Source organism: Argiope bruennichi, chromosome X1 (genome assembly GCF_947563725.1).
Source record: "Argiope bruennichi chromosome X1, qqArgBrue1.1, whole genome shotgun sequence".
NCBI classification, from domain to species: Eukaryota; Metazoa; Arthropoda; class Arachnida; order Araneae; family Araneidae; genus Argiope; species Argiope bruennichi.
The window spans coordinates 108,389,620-108,404,567 of NC_079162.1; the positions used below are offsets into that span (position 1 = coordinate 108,389,620).

General features: G+C 29.8%; 1 protein-coding gene across 1 annotated transcript in view; it reads left to right on the forward strand.

The window, feature by feature from the left end:
• Positions 1–14,948, forward strand: part of LOC129958297 (formin-J-like) — a 154,865-nt gene that overhangs the window by 102,542 nt on the left and 37,375 nt on the right. Inside the window, exons 4-8 of the mRNA XM_056070684.1 lie at positions 4,415–4,530; positions 8,666–8,825; positions 10,935–10,968; positions 11,167–11,317; positions 12,347–13,084. Coding sequence (XP_055926659.1) covers positions 4,415–4,530; positions 8,666–8,825; positions 10,935–10,968; positions 11,167–11,317; positions 12,347–13,084 — 1,199 coding nt within the window. The remainder of the gene's footprint in view (positions 1–4,414; positions 4,531–8,665; positions 8,826–10,934; positions 10,969–11,166; positions 11,318–12,346; positions 13,085–14,948) is intronic.

Here is a 14,948-nt window from a genome sequence, read left to right on the forward strand (position 1 = left end):
AAACGCATAATCTTCTTTAGTTAACCCTTTCTAGGACCGTGGGAAGTATGCTTCCCACCAAATTTATCAATCTTTGTATGAAATTATGTAGGTTGGCATAAGTTCTGACAAAGTTTTTTAGTAAGTCAGAAACTTAGATGCTTAAGTTCTTTATCTGAGATAAAATGATGTGTCTTGATTTGTTACTTAATTATTAATGAATCAAAGCTTATTAGATAAATGAATCAAATTAAATTTATCTAATAAGCTAAACGAATCCCTTTTCTTATTCTAATTCAAGTCTAAAAATATTTTAACATAATATGACTAGAAGAAAATGGCCCTTTAAAGGATTAAAATATCCTACAATAATGACTCAGAAAAATAAGCATAGCAAGATAATATTGCAACAAGTATGTACTATGATTACACTTTTCTAATAACAAACAGCAAAACAAAATCGCGTTTGGTAGACTTTTTTTCTTCGAATAGTCAAGTTTCACATTATGTAGTTACCATCAAATATAACATTACATCTCACACTTTCAAAGGCTAACATTTAAAATGCATCTCAGTGACTTTATTTGGTATTTTGTATTATCTCACAAAACTTGTCCATTCATTATCATTATTTATCAAAAGCGCTTTATATTTTCGAAGGAATTGTATTAAGCATCATTTTTCTTTATTAACACTTAAAAAATATTATTTGGGCAATGTACGTAAGTTTCAATTTTTTAACAGTTTTTTTTTTCAAGAATGTCGTAATTTTTTTGCAAATGTGATAGATTAAATGATAAAATACTTTATTCTCTTTGGTTTTGAAAATATAATTTGATAATCACATTTATAAAGCCAAGATAACATGCATCATGATATTGTATGAATTGAACAGTGCTTATTATCTTGTTTGTTTCCTCAATATTCTAATGTACATTAAAACGTCATAACCTGTCCAAAATATGATGCAATTTCCAAAGTGACGTGCATACAATTGGAATATAAAATTAAAAATTTAATTTTGTGCATCAATAATTAATAAAGTAATAATAATTTAATAAAGTAAACTGCGTTATTAATAATTGGTGTTTTGAAATGTCATTCAACCAAATGCAGTTGTAAAAGCAACACTTAGACAAATATTCGATAGAGTAATGATATCCGGGGATTTTTCTCAAATTTAATAATGCAAATAGAAATAAAACACTTTGGCCAAATATTTTATGCCATTTGAAAGAGAATTATTATTAGATAATATTTTTAAATTTTTTAATAAAATTTTGTGTATTTTCAAATAATTGAAATAAAATGTCTTGTTGACAAAAGAGGTCATTTACGCCACCATTTGCACTTTGCATTTAATGAGGCGTTGAGATTCTTGAAGCATCTCACGAGGTGTTTCTGAGAAGGAATTTAGAGAAGGAATTGTGCCTCAATGTACAGCCGCCGTTCAATTTTCACGCTTCAAAAAAATGAAGTGCCATTAAATTGCCTTTTACGTCAAATAGCCAAAGGAAATTTTTAAAAATAAGAAGTGTGAAATAAAATAGAAAACCATTTATGAATTATTATTCAATATAATACAATGAGCATTTTTTTTTCAAAAATAAATGTACGATTCAAATTGTCGAATGGTCGACGTTTCGGAATTATTAACTCACGAAAGCGTTAAAACAAAGCGAATTTTACTGAAAATGGAGAAGTCAGAGGAAACTTCCAAACTTAATCATGCTTTTTGAATTGCGGAAACAGTGATATTCTTTATGTTATTACAATATTTGTTGGTAATGCTGACTGTTTCGGAAAAAAAAACCCGTTTTTTTGTTACCATTATTAAATGGGCTTATCATAAATAAAATTATTTATTTATTGTAAAGTGATCTCTAAAAATGTTTTTTTTCATTCTCGTTTCCCTTAAGGTAAAAAAAAAAATGTTACAAAAGTTCGTCACATAAATAACTACAATTAATCTTATCCATAAATAATTTATTAACTTTTCAATCTACAGTATCTTGAAAGCTGTTGCAAATGCTTTGTATGCAGAAACGTTGAGTAACATGCTCTAGTTTGATTTAAAATTTATTCTCAATTAAGGTTCTCTATCTGAATGCCAATGCTATGAAATGCCAATTTTTTTAAAAATATATGTTGCAATTTTTCAACTGTACTATTATCTGTCACCTGTATTTGAAATCTCTCATTTATTCAGATAACTGAAATTTCTTTTATGGTATGATTTTAGAACAAACAGTAAACTATTTCTTTTTACAATGGCAAATAAAGTTTTAAAAATTTTTTAAAAAATTATGGCACTCGAATATGCATTTAACATAATTTGCATATTTATTGCACAGAAGCTATATTTCATTCGCATCCTTTACTATTATTCATTTATTTTATTGATAGGATTGACCATAATTAACACATTTAGGTTAAATATCCATTATTCAATGACTGTAATTTAAATGATGAAATAAAACCTCCTACTCCCTTATTACCATGCAGACCTTACAGTACAGTTTCCGGGATTAGGCATAAAAAGTGGAGGTTGACATTTGCATAAAAAAAACCGCTACTCCCAGAGAAATAAGACGCTTTTAAATGAGTAATGAAACCACTGTGTGGTTTTTAAAATCACACCAAGTCCTTAATAATTAATCAGTAAACTGTGTGTCAGTATATTCTGGAATTTTAAATTCATGAAACGGAGTTCAATTAAATTTAAAGATCCATGAATCTAAATGATGTATTCCTTTATGAGCTCTGGTGCAATGGATAAAATGCAATTTCGAGTAATGTCACAATGTAGTTAGCTATTGTCGAAATCAATCGCTTCTTGATCCGAAAGATTACTAAACCATCACAAAAACTCGAAAGAATAGTACTCTACTATTCTTTAATGTCTATCGGAAAATGCATCACAAGCATAAAATCAAAAGCTACTTTCGATAAGATGTTGGGCTGGGTTTTATGACAGCCAGATATGGCCATGGTGTGCCAAACGTATGCCATTTCCTGCATGAAGAATGAGGCACAGGAAATCAATTTGTGGATAAAACAACGTCGACGTAGTAAAGATCTTGTTCCTTTTAGCTTCAATGCAGTTGCGTTGGAAATAAGATAATAATAAAAAAAATGGTCCATTAAATATCGCGGAAATTGCTTCTCGTGATGATTATGACACTATGTAATGTCAGTGGGAGCATAGCTCCATAATGAAATGTTTGGGTGAGAAAAGTGTTATGCTGAATACCAATTCATTCTCATTTTCTTTTATTTTAATTTGAAATGGCATTTTTACCTCCTTTTCAGAAACATCCAAACGCATTTCTTTGCCTAATTAATTACGCCAGTTTATACATACTTTAAAAGAAGGAAATTAAATGTAAAAGGCAAAAAAATTAAAAAGTAATCAGCAGAAACAATTTTTTGGTAATGCTTTTGGTGTTTTTTTAAAGATAATATGTGATGTTTTGAAAGTTAAGCTTTTTTTTCTGTCTTCAATCGAAACTGCTTTTATAAACACATACAAATTAACATCAAAATGAACAAACAGTGTGGTCTCGATGGAAAAAAAAAAAAAAAAAAAAAAAAAAAAAAACGAAAATAAAGAACTGAAATGAAATACCAAATGAAAACGAAGTTTAAAAGACAGAATGAAAAGATTTGCCTTAAAATCCTATTTAAGATACAGAAAGTTATCTATAATACATAAAAGACAACATTCTTTAGCTTTTTAAATGGATAAATAAAGGCTCCAGACGCAAGGTGTTTTTTCTGTCTATTAATGTCACTTTCTTTGATCCAGTTAGAAAAATCAGGAATTGGGGAGAGACAAAAGGCATTTTTATTTTCAAATTAGAATTAAAAGTTTTGCTTTAAAATAAGAATCAGAAATTATTTTATCTTGTAGTTAATTAAAGCAATTCACGAAAATGCCTTTTTTATGAATACGTGGACTACTGATTCCTTTTCCATAATTTTAATAATAGGACTCTTTTTTTTAATTCTTACTTTATCTGTCTTCTATTAGATTCAATTATATGACGCACTTAAAATCCAAGTTTTTTTTATAATTTAGTTTAGTTTATGCTAGAATACTTAAATATATATATTTAACAAAGTTTTTTTTTTAAAAAAAGCTTTGTCCATAATAATTTTTAATCATATAAAATATTAAATATAAAGACTGATTAATTTTAAGACATTTAGAGACAAATAACCTTCGATTGATAATTTCGAATTGATTGATTTCGATTGATAATTTCGAATTCATTGATTTCGATTGATAATTTCGAATTCATTGATTTTGATTGATAATTTCAAAAATAATCTTCGATTGATAATTATAAATAATTTTCGAGTGATTAAGGATATATATTCCTAATTAATTCCTTCTGGATTATTTTTAATATATTTATATTTATAATTTTAGGTTTAGATACAACGAATGCAGCTCACAAGAAACAGATATTTGAACTCCTGAGTGCTCTTTGCGTCTACAATAGCGATGGTTACCAAAGAGCTCTCGATACTTTGGAACATTATCGAGTAAGTTTGCTTTATTTTATTTTATTTATAATTTTAAATTTATTCTAAAATATTCATGGTGAAAGGATATAATTCATTCTTTAATAAAAAAGAAGAGCTTATAAAGTTTTCTAAAAAATATTTGAAATATAAGTATTTTTAGCATATTTAATGTGCTACTAATCGCTATTGTTTATGCATATTGAGTTACGAGTTTCATTTTCAATTTTTTAATGTATTTATAAAACATATTCTGTGTTAAAAAATATTCTGCAATTTTTATATGCGGCTGCTAGAAATATCCGCGAGTATCATCTGTATCTGATGTCACATTTAAATGTTTTTCAAATTTAAAGAAGTTACCCTCATATAGCAACTATTTTTGCCTTTAAACAATTGCTACATGTGTGGATCTTGTTTCAGATTAGACAACAAAAATATATTCTAGAGTTAAAGCAAATTTCTGAAATTAAAATCCTTAAGGAATCCACCTTATCTTCCTCTGAAGCAAGCGATTTTTCAGAAATAGTAGCATGTTTAATGACTTGAATGTTCTCGGTTTATCTGTATTCATATCTAAAATATCGGAACAATTTATTATACAATTTTCGCTACGTTTAAAACTCAACAAAAAGAAAAATTCTGTATTACTACCATGCCTAGCATATAAATCGACAAGGCCCAACCCAATGATTAATTAATCACCTCGGTGTTTTAGATAACTTAATTCATCAAATCATGTTATCGAAGCGATCTTAACACCTTTTCAAATTAAAAACTTCTTACTTCTAGATGTTTCATTATTCAACATGAACTTTTTTTGTGAGCCAGATATCGAGTTTTTGCATAAAAACTTCTAACCTTTCTGCACTCTGTAGTATCTTTTTTACTTCCATTTACCATTAATTGTATTAAAAAAAGAGAGTAAATAGTTGGTTCTGACCTCAGATGTGATTTCATGATATTATTTGAGGCCATTAATATTTCTTCAATATTTTCTTAAAAAATAGCTACGAAAACTATCTTAATTAAGATATTTCAATAAAATTCTAAAAGCCATTAATTTAAATTGATGTATATTTTCCATTCATCATTTAGTCGCGCTTCATCTGCATGCTTTGTTTTTCAATGATAATGCGCATAAATGATCACGGGAAAAGGTTTCAACTATTGTAAATACAGGATTATGAAAGATTTTTTTTTTTTGGACCGAAGAAGGAGTTGCACATGCCAAAAGATTGAGACATGCTACAATAAAATAAGGCAATACACAAATAAAAAATAAAAGTAAAAATGTAGAATACTTTCTTTTTAGATATTCTCATTAAAACAGATTCGACTATAAATCATGATAAACACTTAAAGATAACTTTATAACATACATTAACTTAAAAAGAAAAATGAATTACTTACAAAGGGAATCAGCTGCAAATTCCAGCTGTTTCCCCATTGGCATTTCTTTCCTCCTCAGCTCTGTACGGCTCTGTCAACAGGCGGCAAAGTAAAAGGGGGCCCAGTAAAGTGAATCGAGATGAATCGATATACCACAACAGCAGATCTTCATATTTTTTTTTCAAACTGGCCTACGATTAATACGAGTTTTATTTGTTATTGTCAAAACAAGCGTTGACAGAGTTTTAATTTCATATATAATGTGTAATGAATTATTTTAAATATACATTTAAAACTTTGGTTTGCATAAGAATCACAAGAATCGCATTCCTCTCTTATTCGTATACATAGTGCCAATAAATAGTCATATCCTTACATCTGATGGCACGTGCAGTAATTAATATGGAGTTTTTAATTTTTTTCTGAGCTAGCATGATTTAAATCTGTGAAATAAAATAAAATCTTAAATCTTCAAAGCTCTTAAATACTTTAAAAGAGTGAAAGTAGCTTAGCGAAAGTCTTTGGCGCCCGTAGAATGAATTCTTAGAATGATCGGTATGAGTGGCTTAGCAAGTATAAATGGTTCCCAGGATATATCATTTTTTTACCCCTTCATATTTGACTTTAAATATTAGCATAAAGGCATTAATGTTTTGTTGTTGTTCTTTTCATTAGACTTCTATGAAGTGAGTTCCTATTCCTGTGATACCGATAAAATACTACATGGAAAACAATTTTTCAAGCTACAGGATATCTTTCAAAACAAAAAAGCACACGACATCACAACATAACACGACATGCAGTTAGTTGATAGATGATATCTCTATGACTTTCATTATGAAAACAGTAAGGGCTTGATTCCACTTTCCAATGTGATATTCCACTGATCTGACGTAGTGTAAACGCTAATCTACATAGTTATAATAATTCTTAATTATTTCTAATGCTTAAGGTGTTAATATATACAGAAAATAACAGCAGATACTCTTATGTTTGAACACCACTCTTTCCTGGCAAAGGTATATTTCTTAAAACAGTGTCTGCTGAAAAGTACGCGTGACACGGATGCATCATATAAATGAAAATATGCCTGTTCTAAGAATTGAATCGGTTTTCGGTTTGTAGTAGCCAGTAAAGAATTTAGCATTCGAGAACAATTTTTACGTCTGGGCATAAAAATTGAAACAAAGCACTTTGATTGAGAATATTATTACTAGTTTCTCTTACTCTCTATAATTCCAGATTTGCATAACATGAACATCACACGTCATTGTATTCTTGCTGAAATTAATTAACGCAAAATTCCAAAACGAGAACATTATTTGTATCGATTAATGCAGAACTCGATATGGAAATTTGAAATGGAATTATTTCATCCTTGCATGATGCACGTCAAACGCGCCATTCTAGTTTTGAATATTTTACATATTTAAAAAAAAATCATGCCATGACATCATTACACAATGTAAAACATAATGCAGTTAGATGTTGGGTTGCCATTCACGTTTGTCATGCAACTATGACGTCATGTGAATTCACTTCATTCGTTTAGAAGTGTAAATTTCAATCCTCAAAGAAGAGTATTATAATATTAGTTTAATACTCTTTAGAAGAAAGGAATATTTTTGAAAATATAGAAATTTATTCAAATATTTGGCTTTTAATGTTTTTTATGTATCCTTATCCTTTTTATTTTCGAAGCATATCCTTTTTATAAATTAACAACAAAATTTATAATGATTGCTTTTTTACATTTGTAATAATTGCATTACTTTTTTAATTATTGCATTTATGCCTAATTATTGCTTCAAGACTACAATCTCATCTGGCTTGATAAAAAGCGTAGTCATCTGAAAATGATGGTAAATGCATTCTTCGAAACATCTGTATGCAGACAAGATTATAGTAGGATGGCATTCAAATATTAAATCAGATTGATTTGAAACTGAAGTTAAAATTATAAATTTTCAAGAAATTTTCAATTAGCAAAGCAATTATCTTTTCCATGTGACTAGTTTTTTTATAATCTGACTACCTAATTCGGAGATTTTTACCTTTGTTCGTTTGTAAACCTAACTAAACATTTGTAGGACAAAAACCCTGGTAAACCGTGTATTAACAAATGGTTAATGAAAAATTCTTAATTTATATAGTGTTTGATTAATTTTACTGATATTTTTATATGATAGTTTTCTTAATTTTTGAATTTTAAAATTAGAGATATGACAAAATAGTGTTCTCATTCGGTATAGAAGTTCGTAATTTAGGAAGATCAACTTTGAGTTGTAGCTTTCTATTTTCGTTATTTTTTTTTCTATTCTTTAGTTTGCTTTGATACATCATTTTTGCTTTCTTACTTCATTTTTCTTAATTAATTAAGTTCATTAATCTTTTGAATAATTTAGAATTTCATTATTTTTTCACATTATTTTTCAAAACTCGCATTTTTTAAATGTGCGAAATCATGTTGGAAACTCCATTTTAAAATATTTAGATCACTATACAAATCAAGTTAGCACAGTACATAAGTGCATTTCTATTCGTATTAAGTTAGTACGCTAGATTGGGGATGGGTCTGTAATTGTTTTGAGTTAATAAAAAACGGAAGAGTTAATTCAAAAATTTAGTCTAGATTTTGCACTTTAATTAAAAATAATTATTAAAAATAAATTGCTAAAACTCAACATTTAATTGTTATTCATTGAAACATGAATCAGGTGCCAAAGTTAAAACGTCCGCAATTTTTTTTTCTTTTTCTTTCCAGGCTAGCAAGAAAGAAAGGTACCGTTTCAAGGTCGTAGTGGACGAATTGCGCAGTTCCTCTGATTTGGATTACCTCTCGGCTGTAGTCGCTTTTGTCAACTGCACCATCATATCATCTAAGTCATTGAAAGACAGGATTCGTATTCGGAATGAATTCATCGGTCAGTAAATTTATATGTCACGTCATTTCCAGCAGATTCGCTCTTGTTTCAGTTCAATAATAGCAAGGAAACCAGGAAACTGAATCGATCACGGGATTGTTTGTAGTCTCAAGGAAACATTTGCGAAAGTAATATACTAAAAACAGTTCCAACTTTGATATTTAAGAAACGTGTGAGAGTTTGTTGATGATGTTCAATGCCGATAATGTATATATTAAACTTAAATCAATCTATGATTTATTTATTATTTTGAGAAGAACTTTCGATGTCCATTGGAAAACAAATTTGTCATTCAGTGATTCAGTTATCAAATACAATATTTCGCTTTTTCATTTGAGAAAAGAATTATACTTATTTTCTCAAGTTTTACGATAAAAATGTACTAAAAAACGTTTTTGATTTGAAATGGAAATGATTAGTAGGGAAATGACAATGGTAATTTCCCATTTAGTAAAATAACACTATTAAAGTAGTCCTTGTACGTTATTTTAAGGAATACGTAACTTGAAAATTCGAATTTACGAATTCGAAATTTACGAATTTTGCCTATTAATCACTGTTAAACGTATTCCGCTTTTAAAAATATTAAAGCCGGAGCCCTGGCATATGAGTAGCGCGTCTTTCCCGTTATCTGGGCGTCCCGGTTCGGGCATGGTTGTCACAAGTTACGCATGAAGTAGCGAAGTCGTACTCTTGGCCCTAGTTGGCGCTACTGAAAAACTAGAGACGCTCACTCGGCTTAAATCGCTGACAGATCTGTCAACAGGCTTGTAAAGTGCCATAAGTAATAACAACAAAAACATTAAACTTGACTTCCTTGGGACTGTCAAACTGCCATAACTGAACATCTGAAGTAAATATTTAATTTACTTCATAAAAAATTTAAAGCTGGATGCAACAATTTAAAGAGAATTTAAGCTCTTATTATAATAATATATACTTTTTTATAGATAACAAATGGTATTAATTTCTTTTCTTTTTCGATAGAAATATTTTTTTATTTCTTGGGATTCTCTTGTCGGGTATTTGTTTGTTTTTCAAAAGCATGTAATCGCTTTTTTCTTGCTCAGGCAATTGAAAGACTGAATCAAAGAAAAGTTTATGTGTCAAATCTGTAATATCGAGACATTCAACTTACAATATTTTTTAGCTGAGTTTTCTTATGTAGTCTTATGCCTTCACGCAGTATTTTCCTCTTCTGTTAGCTACTAAATGATTCTGTCTATGAGTATTGATATTCTTTAGCACGGCAGTTTACCAATCTCGGAATTTAAACAAATATCACACATATAAACCTCACTCTCCTAACTCTTTCATTTGGCACTTCGATTATTTCCGAGTCAAATGAACTGATATACGAAGAAAGATCTTTAAAAAACTTATTTGTGATACTTCAAGAGAAATAACTCATCTTTGTAATATATATGATAAATCAGAATAATCTTTTTTTTATTTGTCAAGATTAAATTTTTACTTGCCTAGTTTAAATTTTAAGGAATGACATTCATTAATAACTGCACAATAAGAAGGGGGGGGGGAATGGTATAGATTTCTGTTGCAAATTCGGAAATAAATTCAGTTTGATCACCAAATTCTTCGAAATAGCGCCAATATGATGTGAGAGATATTTTATTTAAAAGAAATAATTTGAAAAATTAATATGCTTTTAAGTAAAAGTTGGTTTATCAGACAAAAAAGATGCAAGTATAAAGTCTACATTGAAGAAAAACAATGTTGTGTATGTATTATTTGAAGATAGGATAAGTAGCATTTCCTTTCAATAACTGTTTGAAACTCCATTCTTAACGAAATTTTTGAGTATCACCTGTGATAAAAATGATTTACGTTTGGTCTTCATAATAAGAGACTTTATGGCGGTACCCCTTCCTGAAATGGATAAACAGGATATAACTACTTTCCCCCATTGTTAATATTTTTAAGAACATGAAACTGTTGTAGTTCATATCTACACCAAGAAATTTTACTTAAAAGTGTGACAGTTGTTGATTAAAGTATTTAAGCTTCCAAAATGCAATATATATAATCATAATATATATTTATATATATTTAGAGTTCGGTGAATTAACTTTATTTTACAATTTTCAATAGGTTTGAAGATTTTGGATGCTATAAGCAGACTAAGGTAAATTTTTTTTGTGTTATTTACATCGCTTATTTTAAACAGTACATTTGTTTCGAAAAAATTTATTTATAATATATAGAAATTTGCACATCAAGCAAGCACAGTTTGCGAGTGCAACCACACAAATGTTCAGTGTACACATATATTTATTGCTAGTCTACAGATAAGTTAAAGTGATGCATGTTTTTTTTCTGGCAGAACTACTTTTGCAGAGAGTACAGATAGCGAGTTGTTTGTGCAATTGGATATTTTTGATGAGCATAGAATATCCGATGAATGCCAATCTACTGGTCCTAATGGAGTTGATTTAAATAGCCATCAAGATGTGTTTTATGCTATACTGAGACAGGTAAGTAGTGTAACTAACATTCTTTCAATTGCTTTAATGCTTTTTTTTTTTTTTTACTGATAATGCATTTTTTGGGGGTTATCTTAAATCATTTTATTTCATTCAAAAAATTTAATAGAAATTTTTTTGAAAAATTTCTCTGTTTTCAGTTATAAAAAGTGGCTTGCATCTAATTTTTAATCTGATCAGGAATCAAACTAAACTTTTTATGTTTAATGTTACTAAAGTTTCGTAGGTATTGCAAAAAGTTTTCTGAATATTACCAAAATTTTAATAAAAGAACTGGACTAGTCTAATATATTTTAAAATTTTCTAACGTCACAAAAAACAGATAAATATAAATTATAGTGAATTCTTTTGTGCATTGTAAAATATTCGAGAATCCAGGAGCAGAACACTTAAATTTAAGTTTTTGGGGCAAATGATAATTTAAATATTATATTTTTGTGAGGATATATATGTACTTAAGATATAAATTAAAGTAATATTATACATCTAAATATTGGAAATAATTATTTGTTCTAATTTCAGTTGGCTAAATCCTTCCTAACATAATATTAATTGAGAGGCATAAGTATAAAGCAACATACTTATCATGTTATATCAATCTTTGAAGAACTGCAAGAGTGTAAATGTTGGGAGAGAACAAAATAATAAGTTTGCGTGGTATATTATTTCAGAGTTAAGTCGTATAAATATAAGGTTGCCTAGCTTATTAAGAACACGGAGGAACATAACAGGCAACGCTTACTAGATAGTTGCCTTTCCGGAATAGCTGAAAAATCATTTTAGTATACTTTTAAAAAGTTTCGGTTTCCAAACGTTATTGCTTTTTTGTTCTTTTTCATGAACCTCATCCTATATTATTTCATATAATAAAATGAGGTATTAGAAAAATCTTTATATTTATAGTTGTACATGTTAAACGGTTTTAACTATTTATTTCGTTATAAGTAATTATTATAAGAAAAACTTGAAATTTACTAATCAAATAATAGCTAAAAATCTAACCAATAAAAATATTTACAGGTTGCTGAGACTCCACAAGAAGTTCCTTTCCTGAGTATTTTGCAGCACCTACTTCGTGTAGACACATCCTTACCAATATCTGACATTATTTGGGACACTGCCGAAAAACTCGTTCATCGAGCCACTCTCTGTGAAACAAAAGAAGACTCGGAGAAACTTTTAAGAGCTCCAAGTTATCATCACAGTTTGAACAAATTACTCCGGGGACTTCAGGAAAGTGGAGGGCGCTGTCTATGTTCTTGCCATAACAATGGAGATATTTCAGGCGCTCCAGCAGATAGCAGAACACGAAAACGGACTCCTCTACAGTTATCCTTTGGAGCACCTGAAGGTTCCAAAACTCCTGGTATACTTAGCCCTACAAATTCCTCAATGGCTTTTAGTCCAGAACTATTAGCAACATTGTCCAGAGCAATTTCACCGCCACCGAAACTCACCACTACTCCTGCTCCTCCATCTAGCGGTGGCGCTCCGCCTCCACCACCACCAGCGGCACCTCCACCACCTCCTCCGCCACCAGGTGGTGGAGGACCACCACCTCCTCCGCCACCGCCACCACCACCTCTTTTAGGAGGGCCTCCGCCTCCACCTCCACCTCCTGGATCACCTCGTGCTGTTTTTACGAAGCCTTTGACTCCCACTGCCGAAGTGCCTGAAGTAAAACTACCCCAGCAAGCTACCCCCAAGCCGAAAAATAAGATGAAGTCTCTGAACTGGACAAAGATACCAAGTAACAAGGTGAGAATCATGATACTTTTGCAACTTTTAATAATCATTGAAATTATGCTTCAGTTTTATAAAAATGATACATAGAATTATCGAATCAATTTTGTTATTTCTGTAAAAGTTAAATTCAAAGCAACCAATTTCAAGAATGAAAATATTAATTTAGAAAAAAATGTATTGTTTCATGCATTATAGATTGTTTTCAATCCAAAGAAATCTACAATATTATCTATTAATGTGCAGTGAATTAACCTTCCTAAAAGTTAAAAGGCAATGCTAGCATGATTATGAGATTGCGTTTCTATCACTGAATGCTAAACACACACACACATGATGTAAAAGGAATTAATTTACTACGTAGATGATAATAACTAAGCAATTTATGAGTTATAAGTATTCATATATACAAAATAAAGGACGTGACGGCGTGTGGGTAAAATCTCGAGTTCGGATCTGAAGGAATCCTGTTTTACAATTCGATTCCACCAAAGAGCTGCCGTTGATGTGAGGTCTGTACATGCCAAATCACCACAGAGCTGTTGTTGATGTGGGGTCTGTACATGCCAAATCACCACAGAGCTGTCGTTGATGTGGAGTCTGTACATGCCAAATCCTTTGGGATCAAATACTCCTCACTAGGAAAGCGCACAAGGAAGGCCTGCAGAAGGAAGGCCTGGCTTGGCACCACTCTGCCGTCCGATCAAATTGCGAAATTCGTACTGAAATAGTATTTGTGTTGTTTCAAAATGGATCTTAAATATAACCAACTAAACTAAGCGACTTAATTCTGCCATTTTCTCTATTATCCAATTAGATTGGCTCTTTTGTGTTGAAAATAGGTCGTACTTTTATCTCTTGCGATATAGATTCTCTTTTCTCGATACAGTGCGTTGTACTTGCACTTATTCGTTCTTTAGATAATAATTTTTATTTATTGCTTTGTCAGAATTTCTTTACACATATATAATTTCATTTGTTTTATCGTTTTCACTTTAAACATGAGTAAAAGCTAATTTTCAATAGAATACACTTTAATTTCGAATGTTTAAAAATCCAGTCATTCAACGCATTCTATAAAATTATTCCTAAACTAATTCATTTCTTAATATACGATGCTTTTGATTTCTCGAGATTAATGAAATTACGTTGCAAGGTATTAAAATTGCTTTATTAAGATTGAATGGATTAAGATTCCATTTGCATTTTGAAGTATTTATCTAAACGAATAATTATTTAACTGAATGTCAATAGTAAATTGTTTACAATTTTCGAAACAAACTCCAATATATAACTTATCCATTAACATCGTATTTAAATATAAAATTGACTCTTAAATTAAATAAAAATAGATAGTCATTTGTAATAATAGTTTAAATTCATATTATAGCCCATAGCTTTTTTTTTCATTCGCAACATCCTTTTCGGAGAAAATATAAGGTTCCTTTGTTGTACTTTTATACGAAGAATAGTGCCGCGACTCCAAAATTCGATATCAAATAAGAAATTCGATAACAAATAGGTAACGATAAATAAAAAATAAATTAAAATTGCTGTTTAGTTGAAAGGTTTCATAGAAAATGGTTTTATTTATAATTTTTGAATACAAAAATTTAAGAATTTGAATAAAGCAAGCATTGTAATATCTTTTGCAAACCGGATTTTATCTGAAACGACCCCTTTCAGAAAATAGCATTCACTTTAAGAATTTTTTTATACTTTTCAATTTATGATGATGAGACAAATAATTATCCTCTTAACTATTTTCTTTTTCAAAGTGCCTTTATAGCAGCGCTTCTTAAAAAACTGCCGGCCGCTATCCCCAAAAGAGGCTTGCAGTAGAATATTAAGTTCGCGAAATTTCATACGGGATGTTTTC